The sequence below is a fragment of the Phoenix dactylifera genome, chromosome 15 (genome assembly GCF_009389715.1).
Source record: "Phoenix dactylifera cultivar Barhee BC4 chromosome 15, palm_55x_up_171113_PBpolish2nd_filt_p, whole genome shotgun sequence".
Lineage (NCBI taxonomy): Eukaryota > Viridiplantae > Streptophyta > Magnoliopsida > Arecales > Arecaceae > Phoenix > Phoenix dactylifera.
Window position 1 is genome coordinate 3,382,207 of NC_052406.1, and position 23,177 is coordinate 3,405,383.

Here is a 23,177-nt window from a genome sequence, read left to right on the forward strand (position 1 = left end):
ATTGGGTACGAAATCGAAGCCCTGTCCCATCGGATCCCGGGGCCTCATTGGGTCCGCAGAATCGAATCGCCTTGAAGAACGAACGGACGGCACCTCCGCTCCCCTCATTTAATAAGCTGGGGCACGTGGAGCCCCGACGTAGCCTTCACCTCGCCGGATCCATGATCCAGTAACGAGATCGGAAGCGTCCGATCCTAGGTCATGCCGCGTGTCCGTTTTGAACCCCGTAACGCCACACTCATTCATGAGCTGGAGAGTCCCTCGGATTACGGGATCGAGGCGTTCGCCTCGTCGGCCCAAGGACCCTCATCATGGGGTCCGCCACAGCATCGAAGCGATCTTGCGATCCAAGAGACGCCACCCCCCCCCGTACACCCGCTCGAGAAACGTAAAGACACGAGCTCCACCATAGTTCGCTGAATAAAGCAACCTCGAAACGCCCAAGGGGCGGCGGGTCCTCGCCATAAACACTCCGAGAAACACGAGGGCCGCGGACGAGATTCGCCCCGCCAACTTTAATGAATAGACTTTACTTCCCACGTCCGAGCCCGCAAGCCGCTCGAACTCGGAAGTCGGGGGGGTAAGTGTTGGGGGAATAAGATTTTTCCCCCCAAGTGACACAAATGCCCCTAAGAAGCCGCACAATCGCCGACCCTGAACAGCCGAAGTCGGCGTCCGACCTCGGAACGCCCGACCTCAAGACATCCGACCTCGAGACCTCCGACCTAGGAAAATCCTGATGCTCAAGGTATACCCTTGTCAGCCACCTACTACGGCCGTACTCCTCTGAGGTCCAACTGAGGACCATACCCTGCCACTGCTTTCAGCATTTATTGCGCATGGCCGCTGTAACCCTCCGGTTCACTCTACAATTAATGCGGATCTCCGGCTTACTCCACCATTAATGCGGATCTCCGGCTTACTCTACAATTAATGTGGATCTCCGGCTTACTCTACAATTAATGTGGATCTCCGGCTTACTCCACCATTAATGCGCATGGCTCCTGACATCTACGGATCCTCGGCTCTCCACCGCAAGTTAGCCCAGCAGAGTCTGGTCAACCATGATAAGTCTCTGATCTCGGCCATACCTCCGACACCAATGCAATGATTCGCCTGGTAGCGTACTGGTTCGGGTCGTACGACGCCCTCACCGCCGACATCAGTACAATGATTCGCCTGACCGTGCGCCGACCTGAGCCCACATGCCGAGCCGTACTATGGCCTTGCCCTGTTACATCACAGGTAAACCGACCCCCACCTATAAAAGGGAGCCTTGGCCTCTCAGGAGGGGGTTGGGAAATTCCGCGCCTTACAAGCACTGTTCATCTCCTCCTTACACTATCTGCCCCCTCCCTGACTTGAGCGTCGGAGGGCCGGCGCCGGAAAATCCGGCCACCGGTTTGTCTGCAGGCACCCAGACGGAGGACGCCGCCCGCTGACGGATCGCTGCCCCCGCCGTGAGGACCTCCAGCTCCCTCTCTCCGGCCACCCCAGACGGAGGACGCCGCCCGCCGACTGGTCGCCGCCCCGCCGTGGTGACCCGCAGCTCCCTCTCCCTCGACTGAAGATTGCCCTCCGGGTCCAATTTCCAGCAACACAGGACAATGGAGAAAAATTAGCAACCCTCTTGAGAGCTCTGGGAGCATATGCAGAAGGCTTCTCCACGGATCCTATTATCAGAAGAGCATCTTATTTCTGGAACGAACTTCAAACATGATTAATTCGAGCTGGCCATTAAGAATGTCCGAAGTTCGCAGAGAGATTATCCTGGCAAAGAAAGAGCTATGCGAGTATCAGTTCTTATGCAAGACTATGGGTGCCCCTGTTGTGGCTAGTAATGGGCATCAGGCCGTGCCGGGCCGGCCCGGCCTAGGCCCACCGGGCCACGGACTAAACGGGCCGTGCCTGGCCCGGCCCGCTTCGTTAGCGGGCCGTGCCGGGCATGGCCCGCTCAGCGAAAAACGCAAGCCCGACCCGGCCCCAGGCCCGTGGATTGGCGGCCGGGCCGGGCACGGCACGAGACGGGCCGTGCCTGGCACGGCCCGTCTCGGGCGCAAACGGGCCGTGCATGGCACGGCCCGTCTGGAGGGGGGAGAAAATAGCCATTTCCAACGGCTATATTTGGTTTTTTCCCAAATACCCCTCCCAACAGTCCAAAAACGGCTAATTTGAGGGGTATTTTGGGAAAAAAATTTTCTGGCTCGCGGGCCGTGCCGGGCCCAGGCACTTATGGGCCGTGCCGAGCTGGCCCGCGGGCCGTGCCGTGCTTGGCCCGCGGGCCGTGCCAGCCCAGGCCCTTATGGGCCGTGCCGGGCTCGGCCCGCGGGCCAGAAAATGGTAACCCAGCCCGGCCCCCTTTCATGGGCCGTGCCAGGCACGGCCCGTTACTGTAGCAAGCGGGTGGCACGGCCCGCTTCGTGCCGGGCCGTGCCGGGCTATGGGTGGTCCGGCCCAGCGCCCATCTCTAATTGTGGCATTCTTGCTGCTGTAATTCTGACAGAAACGCTCACAAGTGATTTCTATCCGGCCGCAGTTTCCACTGTGCCGGTCATTGTTTTTAGTACACCACATGAAGTATCACCCTCTACTATTTGGTTCATGGCCATGGTTTTTTAATTATATTGGAATAATATATATATATATTCTTCTCTCAAGGATCCTACCCAGAAAGTGTGCCGAATGACGGCGTTAGTGCTAAACTACAAGTGCAAAAGATTACACTCTGATGGTCTCTCTCCGTCAGATTCCCAATTGAATCCCGTCGGGTAATTTGTAAATTAAAATCCTGTGCTTGTATCCATTTCCAAGGTCAGTGTTGTCTATAAATTTTTTTTGAGAGAGTTGGAGTCAGCACATTTTTTCCAATGAATTTGACTGCTTGACCGTCCGCTACTTTCGCGCGCGCGCGCATAAGAAGAGGGTGTAATGTTTGTTTTCATGTCGCCTTGCTTGTTTGGCCTTAATTAGTTTTGCTTGCAGGCTTGATACAATTATTTTATATAATATTATATAATATTTTTTTTGATTATTTTATTATACTAAAAAGTATATTTTTAGTTTAATTATTAAATACATGTTAAAATATTACAGCACTTTAAAAATATAGTTACCAAATAATAAATAATTTTTTATAAAAATTCTACTACAGAAAGTTTTATTTTCAACAATTTTATTTTCAAAAATTCTACTGCCAATAATTTTTCGAAACAGAAACTTAATCAAAATGTATTCTTGAGTTGCATTAGGTGATCGAATACTCCAATGTGTTCTTCCTGCCAACTTTTGATCCCATCAACTTCTATATAGAGAATATTGTGTGCTCCGGCATCCAAACAAGGCCTATATATAAAACGAGTCAACCCAACACAACTGACAATTCACATCCATGCAAGCACCATGCTGTAGAATAATCTATATCTTCAAAAATAATATATCTCAAATAAATGTGTTTGAAACAAATTTATCTCATAGAACGAGCGACACGTAGGCCACCACTTGTTCATGAAATGATTACGTGAGAAGGCACCAGCCAGGACAATCCCAGCCAAACTGCAAAGAGGATGACAGGTACAAAGGAATAAGATAAGACCATAAAAACTACATCACAAACTTTTCGTTCTTCTCTCTTTTTATTCATTTATGACAGAAAAGACAACCATTAAAGACCCGAACCACAAGCCACTCACCCACACCTCTTGTGGCCCCCACCTTAATAAAATACAAGTTAGTTCCCCGCATATATATATATATACAGGAACTATAACAAACCAATACCTACGCTGAAATGTAACCCAATTGGAACAATGCAGACTCCCCGACGCGCACATAGAAATTCATATGCGGATCGCCCCACTGCCGCCCGACCTCGAGATGGGGGAGAGCAGAATGGGAGAAAAACGGGCGGCTATCCCACGTCCGCATATGTTCTTACGTGCGCACGCCGGGAGGCTCATATCGTTCCGTATGGGTACGCGCCAGCTAGATCAACAAAAGCGACAACGTAGCGTAAAATAAAAAAGAAAAAGAAAAACACAGAGTGCGATACGTGACTGATACAATGAAACCGTTCGATCTCAGCCGTCGATCAACTAGAAAGCGGAACCAGTATGAGAGGTCCATCGTGTGCGGCGCGTTGGATCCGACGGCGCTGGGTAGGGAGCACTGGATCGGACCGCCTCCCGTGCTCGCCTGCGCCACCGTCCCCGGCACGCACGGCTGCCCCGCCGCTGCCGGCCCGGCCGGCGGCGGAGGCGTGGAATGGGCCTGTGGAACACCACCATCGCCGCTGGATCAGCATTTCAGGAGTAAAAGATCAAGATCGCGAGGGTTTCTAGGGTTTTTGGTACCGACCTGGGAGGGGCCGGGGCTGGACTTGGAGAGGCCGGCGTCGTAGATCATGGTGAGATCCGTACGGAAGAGGCCGAATGATCGTTCCGAGGTCGGCCCGGGCTTGAGGTCCTCGTCGTAGAGCGCGAAGATGTAGGTCTCCACCGGCCGGCCGGGCATCAGCGGCGTCCCGGCCATGGACCGGAGATGGGCGACGAGGTTGCCGTTGAATGCCTTAGCGTTGTCGACTGTGGTGCCGGCCTCGCCGGGATCGCCGCGGTAGGGCCAGCCGGTCTCGGCCACGACGATCTCGACGTCAGGGAAGCCAGCGGCGTTGAGGGCGGAGTGGATCGCGTCGACCTGGGCGTCGAACATGTTGGTGTAGGTGATCTTGGATCCCGCATCCAAGCGGCCAGGGTTGGGTTGGAAGAGACAAAAGGCCAGGGTTTCGGGGCGGGGGTCGTCGCGGTAGGCGAAGTAGGGGTAGGGGTTGATCATGAAGGGGGAACCGGTGTCGCGAAGGAAAGCGAGTATCGCGGCGAGGGCGGGGCCGAGGTCTGAGCGGAAGGCGCCGGAGGAGGGGGGTTCGGACTGGGAGAGGACGGCCATGGAGTGGACGGTGGAGACCTTGATGGAGGCAGCGGCGGAGCCGGCGGAGGAGAGAGCGGAGTGGAGGTTTTGCATGGCGGGGAGGAGGTTGGAGGCGAGGGAGGGGTCGCTGGAGTTGAGGGCCTCGTTGCCGACGGAGATGGCGGCGATTGAGGAGGCGGGGAGGAAAGGGGCGACGTTGGCGGAGACCCAGCGGGAGGCGGCGGACGGGTCGGCGGCGAGGGAGGGGATGTCGGCATTGGCGGCGCCGAGGACGAGTGATATGTTGGTGCCGGCGAGGGCCTGGATGATGCCCGGGTCGGCGCCGTACAGCCGGACCTTTCCGAAAGTCGTCGACTCGAGGAGCTTCGCCGTCGCCGACACCGGCGGGAGGTTGTCCGCCATCTGCCCGTAGTTTATCCCGATGTACGACTGCGATCCTGCCACGTGGAGACAGGACTTCCCGTCAGCGACCCGCCAGGTCAAGTCGAAAAAAAAAAAAAAAAAAAACTTCTCTCCGCTTTTCTCTTTTCTCTGCAAAAAAATCTTGAGGCAGTCATCATTCTTCTCAAGAGCGGAAAGGAATATGAACATTTAGATAGATGCACATATATAATAATTTACCTCTCGACTTGCTTAGCTTTTAAGCATACTGAGAGGGGGATCAGTTCTTAGTTCCAAAGGAGAGGACATGTAACAAAGAAGATTAAGTCCGCTGAGATTTCGAAGGGCAGGAGTTGGTTATTGGTAATTATACCAGAGTTTCTTATAATAATCGGGTTGCTTTCCCTTTACTTATTTATTTAACATGTAGCTGAAAATTCTTGCTTTCCACGAAAGTGAAGAATGGATGCCATTTTTGTGAGAAAAACTTCAAAATCCGAATAAACTAATACTCATCAACCGGCTCATAAAATTCGAAACATCCACCGATTTTCTTTCCCTATTTTAATATACAGAGACGCAGAGAGAGAGAGAGAGAGAGAGAGAGAGAGAGAGAGAGAGAGAGAGAGAGAGAGAGCTTACTTCCAGACGAGAAGAAGGCTGCTAAGAATAGAAAGATAACAAGGAGCTGATGCCTCTTCTCCATGACCACAGAGAGAGAGAGAGAGGGGGGTTAGAAGAAGGGAAAAAAGAATGGATGGAAGGCTTCCCTCGTTTTGCTTGCTTCTTATTGGAGAAGAAAGAAAGGCGCATGAGCAGGGAAACGTCGCAACAGGGACGAGTCTTCCAGGGTTGTTCGACGGACGACTCAACAACTCTGCTACAAAATTCGAAAGCGTTAAGTAGCAAACAAAGCGACTCAATCGCCTTCGGTCGCCAGAGACCAAAAGCGGCGTGGTGTTTGGATTTTCGGACCGAGGTCAGAGAAGAAGGAACCGGCGTCGCCTTGTCCTTAACGTGTAAGCAAGGCCACACGTGCCTCTGCTCTCCCTCAAATACACGCGCCGTGGCCCCTGGGAGACGCGTAGTATAAGTTAAGAACCAACGAAAGTCGGACCGCTCATGGTCGATGTCTTTGGGGGTCATTCGTGTTTAAATTTGGGTCTTATTATAACACGCCAATTTCTTTTGGCATGGAGGTTCTAAAATTGGGGATTGTCCGTACTTAGCGGGGAATCAATCTTTACGCTTCACTAGTTCCCCTTGGTTGGGGTACATAGCCTGGAACCAGCACTAAAAGGGCTGCTTTCCGTCAGCTGCTATCGAGATGAAATAAGTGAAACGCTATTAGGACCGAACTCTCTGTTTACTCGTTATGAAAGAAGAGACGCGAGCTGGGTGTTCCCAGACTCCCAGTTTCACGATTTATTCCGAAAGTTTGTTGCCGTAGCATTTTAAGCAGGAAAGGGATCATAAGAATTTATGATTTTCTCTGTCAATTCTTCCAATAGTAATGCTGTAATCATGACTACCAGGACCAAATGGTAAGGGAGAGCTGCAGCTACTTGTTTCATGAATATTTTTATAATTTACTTCTGTCTAGAATGTTATTTAAGCACAGCGACAGTACCATTCATTTTAGAGCTCGCAATGAGTTGAGATCCCCAGGTAAAGTTTGTGCATTGTATATAAGATAGAATCAATGTAATATAACATTAACTATTTTAAACAATTTTTTGCATTCTTCGTCTCGATTGGCTGTGATTACGTCCACTGAAGAAAAATTCTTGTTTTATCAGCACATAAACACCTGCATGTCTGCATCACCAATGGTATTCTCAGAAATGAGAATTTAGTTGATTATTGAATGGTGGGTAGGACCCTAAGTGGACCCTTAACAAGCTAATTCAGTGGGCCAGCATAGCCCAATAATTTCCAACAACCTTGACTGATGATATGTCATCTGATGACTACATAAACTGAAGGCAAGTTGCGCTATAGAAGCTTGAAAAGAACCTCAGGTCTTGCAATTGGCGTAAATACTGGGCCCTATCCAATTAGATCATAGCATGTGTCACGAGACATGACACCTCATATTCTTCATTGACAAAGGAAAGATGACAGCAGAGTTGAATCTATTGTAGCAGCAAATTATTTATCTATTGAAAGATCCCAGTGATTGATCCCAAACCACAAGAGGGAGAGAGACGAATGCTTGGAGTTGTGGCTTAAAAAAAGGGCAAAAGCTTCCAGTTAATCAGTCATTAATAGTTAGAGCATGATCGATGATGGATCTATCAGACCAAATGATTCAATACCATTGGATCATTCCTGCGGTTGAAGAGAGAGTTCCCAAAGCCTATTTGATGTTATGTATCAATACAAGAATCATAATGTTCATACAACTGTCTATACATACGGCTTGTTAATTTGATCACTAGACAGAACCATAGGCATGCCATTGACTACTAATACATCCATCACAATAAATGTAAGAATCATGAGATGGGCCCATCTCACTTGTTTATCAAAACAAGTGGCCTCATATAGAACTGGGGAGCTTTCATTATATAACAGTATAAACATAGATAAGCAGGAGCTTTGCATGAGAGAATGTTGTGCAGTACAGCAGGGATAATAATATGCAATATCCATTGCAAAAATGTAGATTAAAAATCCACGAAGAAAACTCATTGATCAAATTAATAGCTGAACACCAACAAAAGAGAAGCTCTGCATCTCTTCAAACCAAATAAATCACAAAACGGCAAAAATAACAGATCCACAGAAAAGAAGAGGGAATAAAAAAAGGGCTGCTTAGCTGCAGAATTAACTGAAATGCAGACTTGCAAAACCCATTAAGAAGACTCTTGGTCTTATTTCTCTCCTCCATGTAATAATGCTATGAGACATATATAAAGGGGTAATGTTGGTAATAAGCACAGTTACCCAGCAGAGTGAGAGACCGGAGATGTAGTGAACTGGCCATCCTTGAAAGCGTGGACATACTGCTGTGGCAATGCATGCTCCGCCTACAATCATCAAAAGAAAAAAATTTCAGGTAAGTTGCAAAGCATTCTATCCATTATTTTCTACAACTACTGGTGAACTTCTCTGATGCAGAGATGGCAACAAAATATGACTTTCTTAGATATCAAGGCAAATAATGGGAAAGATTTTAATAAAGATGATATAACCAAATAATGAGCTGCCTCTGAAACTTCCACTTCCTACTAAGAGTTTTTTGCATGGATATCCATCTAAATATCGGATTTTGCATGAATACACTTCCAAATTGATATTTGCATGTATACCCTTGTAAAACTCTATTATTGTACAAATGTCTCTAATATAACGGTTGTTCTAACGATGTTAAGAAAAATCATATTTATATTAATTAAAAATAAAATAAAATTTTAAAATTATGCTATTGCCCCTGTCTTTTTTTTCTGCTATCATGATCGCGATCACGCGAATAGTGCTTGCGAGATCCCGATAAAATAAAGTTCATGTTCGTTCAAGTGTCACTGTTGCTATTTTTTTTTCTTGTCAGGGGCTGTGTGTGGTGTTCTTAAAATGCCTATTAGGTGACCCTCTACTTTTTTTCCTTGCCCTCCCCCCGCCCACTAGGTGCACCCACAGTAAGCTCCACAAGGTCATATTTAACACTTTAAATATGGAACATAGGAAAATTTGGAGTTCTAGTGCATTTTGAAAAAATAAATGCTCTAAAAGTAATATCCATGAGTTTATTTCGATATTACAGCGACTCTATCATCGCTATTATTGTTGCCGTCACTGTTTCTACCATGTTGTCGCTGCCATCATCATTGCGCCAGTTACATTGTTGGTGTTCACCATAGTTGTCACCACCATTGCCATTTCCGACACTATCATTATCTCCTCCATACCATTATCTTGATTGTCGTCATCTTCTATGTACCATCATCCGACTTGCCACCATCACCATCATTTTAGCTGATTTCGCTCTAGCTACCACCATTTCTACCGCCATCACCATATTTCTTTAATATATATATATATATTGAAAATTTAAAAATAGCAACAAAATATTTATTTTTTGTTTATTAAAATAAAATAAAGAAAGTGACGTCAAAGCCCAGCTAAATGCTGGTAGTACCTGATTGTTTCTTTGAGCTTAGTTTGTGTGTGCTTTTATTTTTTTAATGGATGGGTCTTAATTCTGATAACCTATCTTTACTTTTTTCTGGTTGAGAGCGTGAGGACTACCTTTAATTTAGTAACCCGGTATAAGGGTGGGGTTGTGCCTGAACAAACCACCCACTTTAATCCAAAAAAAGGATTTTTTGCATAAATACTCTTCCAAAGTTGCTATTTGCTTGTATACTCTTTTAAATATTTCTATTTGCACGTCTATCCATTAAGGGTATTTTAGTCATTTTAATTTGAAACGGTTAATTTTTTAACGCCGTTAGATAGCATGGGTACATATGCAAAAACAAGAATAAAAAAAGGGTAGAATAGCAAAACAAGTATTTTACGAGAGTATACATGCAAATATCAATTTTGGAAAGGTATTCAAGCAAAATCTAATATTTAGGAGGGTATTCATGTAAAAAATTCCAAACAAAAATAGTGCCTTTTATCCATCCAGTTTAGTCTTGGACCAGGCTTATGAGAAATTAAGACACTGGGGGTTATTACAACTTACAAGCTTTTGCCGGCAGTTAGAACAGGAAATAAGAAACAGGCAAATAGAAGTGGGAAAAAGATGATATTATTTGTTTTAAGTCACTGCTCATGGAATAAAAAAAATATTCGTTCAACTGGCATGAAGATCAGAATATAATAATATTGATTTGTTGAGGTGAAAAGCTAAAAATGTCCAATAATGGCCATTATCCCCATTAACAATGCTTGTTATAATTGAACAACAGCTAAATATCGATTATCATGTAAAAACCACTATACACGTTTAAAATATCTAATAATGTCTGCCATCTCCAATACATAATGGCTGTTATCTCCAATACATAATGGTTGTAATTTTTTAGGCCTTAGTAATGACTTGGGTCCTCACACAGGTTCGACTTGAGATCTGTCTAGGGTTTAGAGACAGGCGATACAACTGACCCATTGATTTCTTATACCATATCCTATTTAATTAATCTCTTGTAGGTTCTACTGTAAGCATTCAAAATGGTAAGAATGGAAACATCCATTTCCTACCTACAAGAATGCCTAATAATAAAGTGAATTAGCCATTCATAGATCGCAGCTTTTTGAGAAAGCACATGTATAACTTGCATTTTTGTAAGCAGAAGTCAGATGATAACTTGTTCTCCATGAAGAGGCGGCGATGAAAGTCCATTTTTGGATGAGAGTCAGCCTGTCTGGCTTGAGTAAGGGGCTACAGGACCAGACACTAGGTATGTTAACGAGGATGGGCTTGAGGAGTATACTTTAGCTTAAACAAGTCCTACCCGCACTGAAATCTTTTGACATGTTTAAAATACCTTCAATTAGTGATGTGATTAGGAGGCAAAATTTAAGAATAGAACTAAGAAAGAAATAGTTTTTGCTATTTTGTTATTTTTCAGAGAGGAATGTGAATATGTGTTGTGGATTTGTGCTGCCTGCAATCCAAAAGATAAATGGAACTGATCAAGCATTCTTGTAGAGCTAAATAAAAAATTTGTTCCAAATTCTACTTCGAAATATAGAAGCTTGTTTCAGAATGTTTTCCTCCACCAAATGCTGGTTTCATCTTCCCTTCCATGTAGAACCTTGATCCTTCATTCCCCAATAGTCACACCCATTCCCACATGCATGACCAAACGAAACGTTCTGTTCATTAAAAGAAAATCATCCAAACCACCCTGATCTGGCAGTAAGCCAAATTTCCACAATAGAGAACAATTGTTTTGAGGTAAAATCTTTCAAACTTTGAGAACTTGATTAGACCAACTCTTTCTCATGGTCAATGCTATATTGATGAAATAAGGACCACAAGACTTGCTTATGGTAACATCACATAAACAGCATCCTTGAATTATGTCATAGGTTCACTCGTAAATCTTGTTTCAACAATAATTAGTTACAACAAGAATAAAAAATATAAAATTGTAATGATTTGCCACTAATTCAACGGGTAGGGGTTGTACTTTCGAGCTGAAGAAGGATTCACCTTCCTTCGTGCAAATCCGCCGATGGATTGCGCAATCATCAGTTCGAGATCCATGCATCCTGATGAATGAGGGTGCTCGGAATCCTTTGAGATCTGTGTGGGGTGCGATCCAATGGATGATGCCGCAAAAGAAGATAATCCTTCTTTCGCACGAAAAATACAACCCAAACCCTAATACAACATCCATAAATGCAGCTTAGGAAGTCAATATTATAAACAAAAGAAACCAAGCCTCCAAGGGGAGAAAACAATGTTATGAACTGCATAATCTACAAAGAAGATAAGCAAGAAATTTAATTCCACTCAGGTCAGATGCACTCATACGTAAAATATCAAATAAAGTTCTGCTGAACCGGTAAAGAAAAGGGCAAGACTTGCTATCATCCAACAGCATATCACCAAATGGCTTTTTTTTCTCTTTTGGGAATTTCCAATTATTATGTTTTATGAAGATTGAATTCAGCATTGCAAGGAGATGTAATGCATATGTAATTTGACTGCCAATTTGATTTTTCAGAAACTAAGCATATGTCTAATTGCCAATAATGTAATCATATTCAAAGGAGACATCATGATTTCCAATCAAACCCATTCTTAAATAAAAAGAAGTTTTCTATTATCTGACAAAAAAGGAGTAAAAATTGAAAAATAAATGTAAGGTCTTACCCAGTCATCATCAGGGCCTGCACCAGGAATCATTACATTAATTTCACTTGATTTAGCTGTTGTTATAGAAGCCTCCAATGAATCTTTGCTTAGGTACAACTGGCAGCCTGATGTGTTGTCTATTGATATTGTTGATGCTGAACCATGCACGTATATGATGACAATTGCAACAATTTATATGAAGCAAAATATGACAAGATACAAAGACGTCTAAACTGTGGATACTGTGTGAAGAAATGTTTCTTTTAAATACTGGGACTGGATCATTGGATGACCAATTCAACCGGGCTTGACATGACTCACTCATTGCATATATATCCCCATAATATTCATTCACTATCCAGTTATTGATTGACTAGCTTAGATTAGTTTAGAAAGTTTAATATGTTTTACGAGGCTAACCATTTTGTACACTGTATGATAAAAATTAGCACACAAGGGGGAAAAACAAACTTCTTTGCTATATATCTTGTTCCCTTTCTTCCATGAAACATATCTCCATATTCTAACCCTAAGTCCTTAAACACCTGAACTTTGTGGAGTCATTTTCTTCCTCAGAATACTTGGAACAATTCCTAGACACCTATATTGGAGCTGTGGTCGCAGTCCTATAATGCACAAGCTACAGAGACTCCACTTAAAGGGTGCTGGATTGAATGTGTGTGCTGAGTTTGGCCTTGAATAAAGTCTTTGGAGAGAAAGACAAGGGCTAAAAAGTACTGTTGAAGAACAGACAGCTGTGTGAAACATTTCACTCCTTTCACAAGGTGAAACAAGGAGATCAAATGCTTCAGGAAAAAAAAATCAATAGAGTACCTTTTCAGCTCAACCTTTGGTCAAAACTAGCGAAAAATCCAGATGGCTCATATGCTATATGGCAATTATTTTCTTAATTGTGGATACCTCAAATAACGGATTCCCGCAAATATAGATTCCTTAGCTCTTTTTCAATTCTAGATTCCAAATCAGAACAGGGAGATACCTGACATTGCACCTCAACACCATTGCAGTTCACAATCTCACAAGCTGCTACCACATCCTGAGTCAAAATCATGAATAGCATGTGTTACTACGTTATAACATGATTTATAACGTAGAAGCATGCTATAACAAGTCATTTGCAAAATGAATATGTACGAACTGACCGTAAACACAATTCCCATTTTAGTGCACTTATCAACAGTTATATTGTTCATTTTTCCTGCACAATGTGAATCATATGATCCCATTCAAGACTAGAAACAACAAAAATGAATACGCAGATTTTTAAACCGTAAAGCTTGAGATTACCTTTGACTTGTAAAACAGAATCCTTGCACCCAAATAAATACACAGACTGCTTTGAATCACAGTCATCAATTACCAAGTCCTTCCTTCCAATCTGATTTTCAATTGCCCATCTGCCAAAAGATGTACAAAAAAATGAAGTTGCAAAATATATACTCATCAAGATAAGGAAAAGCAAGCCCAAATTTCAAATACATGAATAAATAAAATTTATATTAGAAAGAAAGGTTAAATTATTCATACTTGCGACCCATTTGAAGCTCCAATTTTGGGGGTCCTGTTTTAGAAAAGGAAAAGGAACTGGCACGAGAATCTTTTTCAGTTGTACCGACATCAACAGTTCTATCAGTTCGATTCTTGGTCTTCATGTCATCAGTAACCTTCCTCAAACCTGCGGAGCAGGACTCCAGATTACATTCATCAGTTGCCCCCAAAATGAAAAACGGAACTGTGATCCATTATTTTTATAGGAAACAAGCATGGATACCTGCAGTCATAGTCTTGCCAGACTTGATCTCCTGAAAAACAGCTGACATCCCTTGTTTAGGTTGCAATGGTTCATTCTCGGAACTGAAAAGAGATGTTGAGGGAGGAGGTGGAGGGGCAGGGGCCTTTGCCAGGGGAGCTTTTGAAGTGGAAGGAGCAGATGAAGGTGCAGCACTTCCTGCAGGACCCCAAACAGGGCCCAAAGGATAAAAAACCTTAACATAGTCCCGTAATCCAGGCAGATAAAGCTCCTTCAGCGCTTTTGCCCATTCTACATGGTCTGGGTCTTTATTTCTGTACTCCACAAGGACCTAAATTTGAAAGATGGAAGTTATTCAGTGGTTTATGAACTAGTATACTTGGCACAATTCTACGTACCTTTCGTCGAATTACTCAGTTGGAAATCCAGGATTTCAAGTGCAAAACATTGCAATACGACCAAATTCAAAGGAGGCTATAAAAAGCTAGAACTAAATGACAAATAAAATGAATATACACAAGGAGGGAGTATTAGCATTCAATACAATTGCATACTCCAAAATAATTTTAAAAAGGTTCAACATGCCAGCAATTTTTCTTGTAGAATTTTTCAATATTCAGGACTACCAATCTCCAACCCACAACTCATGTCCATTAGGAGGGTTTACCTGTCTAGTGTTTAAGCTTATGGGAGAACATTAGCAATGCGGTCAAATGAGAATAGTATAAAAGGGGAAAATGAAGGGGTTAAAATCATTATGATCAGGTACCTGGGTGATGGGTACCTAACCCATTTTTTGAAATCCCCACCTGCCCAGTAAGCATCCAGGTGCCCACCTAAAAGATGTGCTTTATGCAGGCACGCAGCCAGGTGCCCACCTCATGGCAGCCCACCAAAGCCTAGGCGAGCTGCCTAGTGGCTCAAGCTGCCTAGAGCAGGCACCTAGGTGAGCGCATGGCCTGATTTTTAAAAACAATGCAAGCAGTTTCTCTGAACTCTATACCCATCCTCACCAAGAATAAATGCATAATAAAAGAGCCTAGTGAAACAAATTTTCAATTTAAATACCAGGCGATGGGTTACAATGATATCTAGACATGTTTCATCACCTAGAGACATGTCATGGCGCTAGGACTTGACTAGCATGGTGGCAATCACAATGGAGGAAGTTGGTGGACAAGTGAAAAGATGAAAAAAGATGTTTGCCATACTCTGGTAGAAACATGGGCAACTATATTTCGTAATGTAATGGAGGAATATCATCAACCTAGTCATGTGGTGGAGTGAGCAAAGTGGACCATGTACTTGTCTTGAAGTTATATGGTGCTAAAGAGGTAAAAATGGAAGGAGATGGGAGTACAGTATTCTTCCACAAAATTAGAAACTAAAGAAGACAAGTCAGCTTCATTCCATGCTTAATGGTTAACATGGTTCAAAATAGTAAGTAAAATGCAATTGCTTAAATCTTTTTTGAGTCCTACAAAAAAAAAAAGAAAGTTGTTCAATTTCAGGGAGGAATCTTTAGTTTGCTTGTTTGATCTAGGGAAAGATTCATTATTTTTGATGTATCTATTCAATCGAAGATTCTCTAAGGACGAAATCAGAAAGACAAAGGGAGATAGAACTCCTGGCCTCGACTCTCATCCAATCCTTTTGGGAGGTGGTGAAGGCTGACCTTTATAAACATCCTGGTAATTTTTATTAGATAAGGGTCAATCTAGTAGACTAAATTATTTACACATCATCTTGACTTCCAAGAATAACAAGGCAAACTTGGAGTCTTGACCCATAAGCTTACCTAAAAGCATTTTTAAAAAAAGTTAATAAATTCTTAGCCTGTAAAAGGATCTTATATCTCGTAGATTAAGAGGTGTTTGCACCTATTAGAGGCAAATCTATCTTAAATAGATTATCTTTTGCCCATGAAGTCGTCACATGATGCAAGTGATAAAAAGTGTATGGTGTCCTAGACTTTGATAAAGTTTTTGATAGGTTCAAATTAGAACTCCCTTAACAACGTGATGGGCGATAGAGACTTCAGAAATTATTGGATTAGATGGATAAATGTTTGTTTTGTTAAGAGTCTATTGTTGATGTTCATGGTGGGATCCTAAAGAAAGCTGCTCATAAAGAACTAAACGTCAAAATAGAAAAATTGACATTGGGTTTAGGGATAATCTAGCTCGACCTGATGACTTCCATCACATCAAGGTGACATTCTACTGCTAATTTATATCCCTTCCTAGCCCCATTGAGAATAGAAATAATTAATCCTAAAAGGTAAAGGGTTGAGAAACTCAATGCCACTATTCTTGAGCAACTTGTACTAGACATTCTTTTCGCACTATTATGGATAGTAAAATAATGGGAAAGATTGGATTCAATTGACAAGTGCTCCTATCGGTAATAGGATTGACTACAGATTCGAGCCATAGCACATGTTTTCATAAAATCCATACAATTTTTTCGATCTAAGTCTAGCTGGTTTTACATGGAGATTTTGTTCTACATGTTCTATTCGATACTGGTAGGAGGAGAGCCCAACTCGGTATTATTAAAAAAAAGAGGCTAATAGGCTTCCCTGGAGGAATGATTAGCTAGTGGAAAGACTCCACTCATCTTCCTAAAACCCATCTTCGGTCGAAGTCACCAATAGAGGAAAGGGGAAGGCTAGCAAGTCAACAGTTTTCTAGTACCCATAAATGAAGCTAGACTTCAAGTAGACACATACTTCCTTTGGTAGGTATAACCATACACACACATGAGTAGCAAAGAAAGGTTGAAGCTGCTAGTGCTCCACCAGAGCATATAGCATACAAGGGGCAAGGAATATCACCCAATCGCACCCTCATGTGGGTTCTTCAGCATGGCCTTTTCATTGACTCAAGAGCGCCACTGACTTTCAATCCGCCTATCATCGGCCATTCCACTCTTCTTGGTCCAGGTGCAGACTCGAGCTCTTTGGGTTTGTCAACTTCCAGATACCCTGCTCCTTTGTGTTGACTTCAGAAATCTAACACCTCATATTCATCATGCATTCAAAATATTCTTGTTACTGCAGATTAACATCCCAAAGAGCTTCAGCTCCCAGTTAATCTCTTAAAGAATGTGAAGAGGCATATTTGAAAGGATTCTTACTTGCATAGTGGAAGAGTTACCCTTCTCATACTTGAGCATGCCCTTCATTCTCTACGTTCACAGGATTAATACCATGCTCGCTAGAATCTACAAGATACATGCCAACTAGAAAGCTAGCCTCCAGTTTAAAGTTCAGATTGAAACTTTGGAAATGAAACCGAAAATTTTGATTTCAACACAAATCCCATTTGAAACTACGTAGGTTGTTTATTCTAATTATTTGCATTTCTTCATTTCCCAAAATGTTAGGAAGCATTTTTCAGGACCAAATTTAAATTTTACAAATTCTGAGAACATTTGGAAGCAATTAGATGTAGATTTCCAAGATATTTAGAGGCATTTCTTGTGAGCTATTCAAGATCTCAAATTTCATAGGCATTTCTCTTATCATGTCCTTGCTTGTTGATGACACAGTTCACTCTTTAAACATGAGTTTCAAGCACTTTATTTTTCAAAAATAATATTGTTTCAATGTGAAAATTGAGAAGCAATATATCTAAATGTCTTAACCAATATAATACATTCTGAGATGATGTCTAATTTATTATTCTTGGTAGTTTTATTGCTCTTCACTTTCTTATTTCAATTAATACTTTGAATTTCTTTATAATTTTCAATGAAAACTACCGAAACTATAGGAAAACCATCGTAACTGTCAGAATATCCAAAATAGGATCTCATTTCATGTTGCCAAAATTGAAACCAAGATCGTGCTTTTTTAGACTTAGTCTCTTTTCTTTATAATCAAGCTTGGTATTAGTTAATGCAGTTTTATTCATCCTGCCTATCTGCTAGATGTCCTTTGTTGCCTCTTAACTAATAAAAGTCATGGATGCATAAGAAGGGCACAAGTTAAAAGGCTCTCAAACACTATCTCTGACGATCAAAAGACTATGTACAAGCCCAGAAACCAGGGACTCTCGGTGTGATTAACCTTTGGGACATGAATCATGCCCTCCTATGCAAATGTTGAAGTCCATTTAAAGGCTAACCTACATGCTGTAAATATCTTTTCTTGATGACCTACTACCACAATAGAAGATCCTGTTCTAAAATTCGTCGACACTTCCCATTTGTCTCAGCCTTCTTGAAAGGGATCCAAGTAGTGCCGACAACCAAGTCAAGCATTGGGCAATGAATTATGTTCTAGAAAGATAAGTGGTGGTTATTTGCCTGTTAAGGATTATACACACACATGTGCATGACTTAATCAGTTTCTATTGATTCCAACTCTGACATTGTACTTCCTCAAAACTATTTTTGGTTGGAAGAATTTGGATCCCTAGACCCTAGTTGTCAAGACAATGGCCTCAAAAATTCTTAATCCGCTTTCTATAGGATTCTAAATTTTGGTGGTATTATTTCCCTCTTTCCAAGCATTTCTGGAGATGCCTTGTGCCCCTGAAAGCCAAGAGCATCACTTGGCTATGCATTAAAAGCATATTCTTATGCAAGAGAATATAAGGAATTATAAAATGTTGTTCAATTGGGTGCTTTGGGGCAACTATAAGGAGACTGGGTTGGCATCTTCTTCTTCACTGCCAATTTGCAAAACTCATTTAATCAGAATTAGGAAAGAGATTGAAGATTAGGAAAACCTTTCTTAACACAGTCAGATTGGCGAAGTAGGACAGCTGAAGCTTCCCTAAAACTAGGTCAGATATGCTTGTCTTACGATATAGAAGTGCCTCCGGGGGGAAAGGAACAACAAAGTTTTCCATTTAGAGGCTGAATATCCAAGATAGGACCTATCTAACTATCTTAAGCTTTTTATGTTTTGAGCTCAGAATGTATCTAAGCAAACCAAAAGTAAATTGACAAATTGAGGGGTTTGGTTCATCTTTGGAGGATTTCCAATTCCAGTGTTGCATAGCTAAAGCCTTTTTTAGTACCTTGGCTTCCTTGCTTTTTTCCTTATTCCATTTATTTTTTCCACTTTTCCTTTTAATATTTTGGCATTTCACCATCTTTATAAAATGAGTTTGGATGGGCATCACATCCTTTCTTACAAAAAGAAAAGTGAAATTTGGTCAAGTCAAAGTCCACAAAGGGGAACTAGTCATGGGTAATAACATCACTGAAATTCTTTATGTCTTTTTAGATGATCCATAGAATGGTAACTCAGCCCTAAAATGAAGATGATAATGATTAAGACTCTTAATAAGAGTTAAAAGAGGAAGAGTTCTTTACATAATAACTCTGCGTCAGATGAGCGTAAATCGACTATCCATCAAGATACCAGAGATGGGAGATCAGCACCCCTTAACCAGAAGACAAGCTCAGAGGTTTCAGCAATTATGTTTAGATCAATATGCAGGTGAAAGTGTCCAATTTTCAGCAAATATTTGGTGATGATCATGCATTGAAGATACTGACTCAAATCTCAACAATGCAAACAACAATCAAGACTAATAACAAGCGAACTCATATCTCAAAATGAGTTTCCAGAGTTACCGATGGTGAGCCAAGAAAATAATTCATGATACTGGTTTGGTGAAACTAATAAAGCAATTTTTGGAAAGTATAAAATTATACCATTTTTTTATTAATTACAATAAGCTTTTGACCCATATTATATAACAAATGCTGCACATGCATACCTACATTATCAAATTATATGCATTAGAAACATATAGAAGGATAGACAAAAAGTGTAGCTTCATCTGTCAATCTATAGTAGCTATAAAGAAAGACCCTACACAACATCTCAAAATGAAATAAAAATTGATGTCTCAATTAAACAGCCCATCACCAAGCTAAGAAAAAACTAACATGCTGCAAAATACAATATCATATATGATTATTACTACGCACTCAGTTAAGCTTAAATAAAAAAGAAAAGGATAAACTGCAAATTAGCACGCACACATATATTAGATATAGCAAATAGCAACATTTCATTAAATAGAAAAGGATAAACTGCAAATTAGCACGCACACATATATTAGATATAGCAAATAGCAACATTTCATTAAATCTTGCAATTCATAATTTGGAACAAAATGGCCCAAACGATCCAAATCCAATCCTTGGATTAGGATCAGGATCAATTTAGGATCACAAGATTTTGATCCATATGGTAGACTATACATCTGTTTGGAATATAGGATCCAATTTCATTATGTTATTTACATATTAAATCATGCATATCTCCATTTTCTATAATGTCTTTGATGTGGTTCTTAAACTACTCATCACTAATTAGTCTCAAAGAGTAAAATTAGTTAGTCTATTATAGGAGTTCACAAAGTTAAAAATAAGATGCAAGCTTTTGTATTTTTACAGCCATATGTTAAAGTATTATCTTTGTTTATCCTAAAACATTCTACATAAAAGGATAATTACTTTATATATAGTATAACATTTTGAATAACCAAACAAAATGTTGGTTTATCTTACTAAAAAAAAGAACATTTGTTTCATTAGAAATACTATATATGGGCCTAAATTGGTGGAAATTAGACTTATTGTATATATGCTGGGTATTCTCCATCCATCCACTTTATAGCTGACTTGTATTTCAATTTTCAATTTCCTTATATTTAAGATTTTCTGATGCAAATCAGAAAAATGTTATGATCTACGATCCGGTTTGCAATCAAACCAATTTAGCCCCCTCTACGATATATGGCACGATCCTAATGTCAACAACATTTAATAACAGGGTAATGACCAAGATCTCAGAAAGTATTATGAATTTAGGTTACTGAATGCAAAATTAGGCACACCAAAAGGTAAACTAGGCTCCAGTCAAGATTCTAAATGCACAAAAATCTTCTAAAATTTTTATTTACTGCCACAAGAAAAATATCTTTAGCTACCTATTTCTGCAGCAAGCAATAAAAGCTTAAACAAATAATATGAATCATTACGTACCCTCCGACATTTTTTTTAAATTTATTTTTCATTCTAATGGACTATCAAATCATTTGATCACCTAAATATGGAATGCTGCATGTACCTTGTTGTTGTAGAATTCGGTCATCTGCCAGCTTTCTTCAACATATGCAATTGGAAGACTCGTGCCTTCAAGAAAGCCAGGGTATTCAGAAAGATGAAAAGAACTTCTTTTGGGAAGAAACACTATGCATTAAACAGGAAAAATAAATAAAAAAGATTATCATAATTCACTAACCGCAATCTTTTCCTAAGTAAGCAATCCATGCCAGAGCAGTAAGACTGTCAGCAGCTGCCTTCAAATGGTTAAAATAATCAGATCGCCTTCCTTCAGTCAAAGCACTTGCTTTGAGGATCAGTTCATTCAGCGGTTTCAGAAACTCTTGTAAGCCCATAATGTCCGGTTTCTGCAACATGAGCAATAGGTCTTGATCGAATTAATAACCAACTACATATAATAGAGAGGAAAAGGAGGAAGAGGCATTCTGATGAATGCTACATTATCAGCAACTGAAACCATTTCACTAAAACAAAATAGTAAGAAAGAAAACATGAAAAATATCCTGAAATGAACCGAACACCAACCTGCAATAAGCATAACTTAAAAGTGAGACAATGGATTACTATGGCAGTATGACCATCATGCCTTGCTAAGCTATTTGAAGCCAACTTTATAAATCCTTATCAGTGAATGAAAGATGAGATGACAGATTATAAACCAAAATCTCTTCAATTAGGAATTGAGCAGAGATAGAGGATTCCAGAACATTTTAGAACAAGTTTACAGTTTTACTATGTCCATGTGTCGTCTACACTGTGAATGGTGTCATCCTAAATCAAAAACCGATGAGAACGCAAAATTTTGGGTAAAATTAAGACATATCCAACAAAAACTGCACATAATTTCGAGAATCTAATTGCAAAAGAAGGTATACGATTGCAGTCTACCATGGGTTAACGTATCTAATATGATTCGATGCACTTGCATTTTAACAAGCTGATCCAAATTTCAAACGTCAATGTGATTACTCGGTATTGGCTTTCGATAAAAATGCGCAATAAAACGAAACAAAGCAGATAGTTCAGTGATCGATCATAAAAATCAGCTTCTCTCTTGTTTGAATTCTTCAATGCCCCTTGCTACTTGCTTCCAATCCCATTTCCTCACCAGATGCTCCAGCATTCCAAATATATAATAACATAGCCACATATCATCAAAAAAGGCGACTAGATCAAATAACCAACCTCGCATTGCTTGGCCTTGACGAGGAGGTCCTTCTGAACCGCGAACGCCTCCTCCACTATCTTCGTCGCTTCAAGGACCTTCCCGCCGATCTTCCCCGCGGCGGCGGAGACACGGGCCAGGGATCCGGACATCAGGTCGTCGAACGCCGAGATCGCCGGATCGAGGAACGCCGCGCCGTCGAGATCGATCGACGGGACGGAGGAGCGGGATCCGGCGGCGGCGTGTACCTCCAGGCGCGCCACCGCGGCCTCCAGCCTCTCCACGAGCTCCTTCTCCATTGGTAGGGTTAAAAGACAGGCCGCGCGGGGGGTTGGGATGGGATGAGGAGGCTCTGGTTTCGCTTTAATTCATGATGAGGAGGCGGGATGCGTATGGCTCGGCGATTCACTTGCCGAAAATAGAAAGGAGCACCGTCCAGGCGGCTCTATGATATCCCATGAACTTTATCCTACTTTTGTGTGCTTCGTCCGTAGAAACTAGAGAAGTGTCCAAGTTCTTGCTTTATTTCATTTCCATGCTAGTCATAGGCATGCACATGATTTATTCGAGAGAAAAAAACAATATTTTATTGATTATTATACTTTCATGGTTATGAAGGTTTAAATTTAAATTTAATAAAACATATTTTTGTTTGATTTCATGTTTAACCAACAATTTAATAAGAGCAAGCAGCATCATGGATACTAAGGTTTGGAAATGATTGTGCTTACATTCTCATTAAAATAGCTGTGATTATCACTACTCCCTCAATTGGGATCGTCAATCAATTCTCACACACCTTATAAATATTGTGCTAATGAATTATTGAATGCATTTTTTTTTGGAAGTTGATCAAAAACAATATTGATGATCTTTACGAGGAGTGTTTGCTGAATACAATGGCGCATCAATACTTAAAAAAAATTGTATATGAAGGAAAGTGATGATGTATTGGATAAAACTTACAATATTTTTCTAATTTAATAGTGAAAATCTCCAATTAATCAATGTTAGACTACATACTAAAT

At 41.2% G+C, this 23,177-nt stretch overlaps 2 protein-coding genes across 6 annotated transcripts; both read right to left on the bottom strand.

Moving 5' to 3' along the window:
- Positions 1-3,415: 3,415 nt before the first annotated feature.
- LOC103704235 (glucan endo-1,3-beta-glucosidase 7-like) lies at positions 3,416-6,354 on the bottom strand. Its single transcript, XM_039134123.1, has 3 exons — positions 5,944-6,354; positions 4,354-5,357; positions 3,416-4,266 (listed from the first exon to the last, which is right to left on the bottom strand). Exons 1-3 carry the CDS (start codon positions 6,005-6,007, stop codon positions 3,982-3,984), a joined length of 1,353 nt encoding a protein of 450 aa, XP_038990051.1. The 5' UTR covers positions 6,008-6,354; the 3' UTR covers positions 3,416-3,981.
- Positions 6,355-7,846: 1,492 nt separating this feature from the next.
- LOC120103922 (cyclase-associated protein 1-like) lies at positions 7,847-22,630 on the bottom strand. 5 transcript variants are annotated; one of them, XM_039134124.1, is made up of 11 exons: positions 22,170-22,630; positions 21,163-21,331; positions 20,989-21,053; positions 13,911-14,220; positions 13,667-13,814; positions 13,427-13,536; positions 13,282-13,337; positions 13,119-13,175; positions 12,137-12,280; positions 11,471-11,641; positions 7,847-8,333 (listed from the first exon to the last, which is right to left on the bottom strand). In XM_039134124.1, exons 1-11 carry the CDS (start codon positions 22,446-22,448, stop codon positions 8,247-8,249), a joined length of 1,596 nt encoding a protein of 531 aa, XP_038990052.1. In that variant the 5' UTR covers positions 22,449-22,630; the 3' UTR covers positions 7,847-8,246. The 5 variants fall into 5 exon arrangements, 3 of the variants coding, with proteins under 3 accessions (XP_038990052.1, XP_038990053.1, XP_038990054.1); XR_005515053.1 differs by lacking the exon at positions 11,471-11,641 and having other exon boundaries at positions 12,137-12,273; XM_039134125.1 differs by lacking the exon at positions 11,471-11,641.
- Positions 22,631-23,177: the final 547 nt, after the last annotated feature.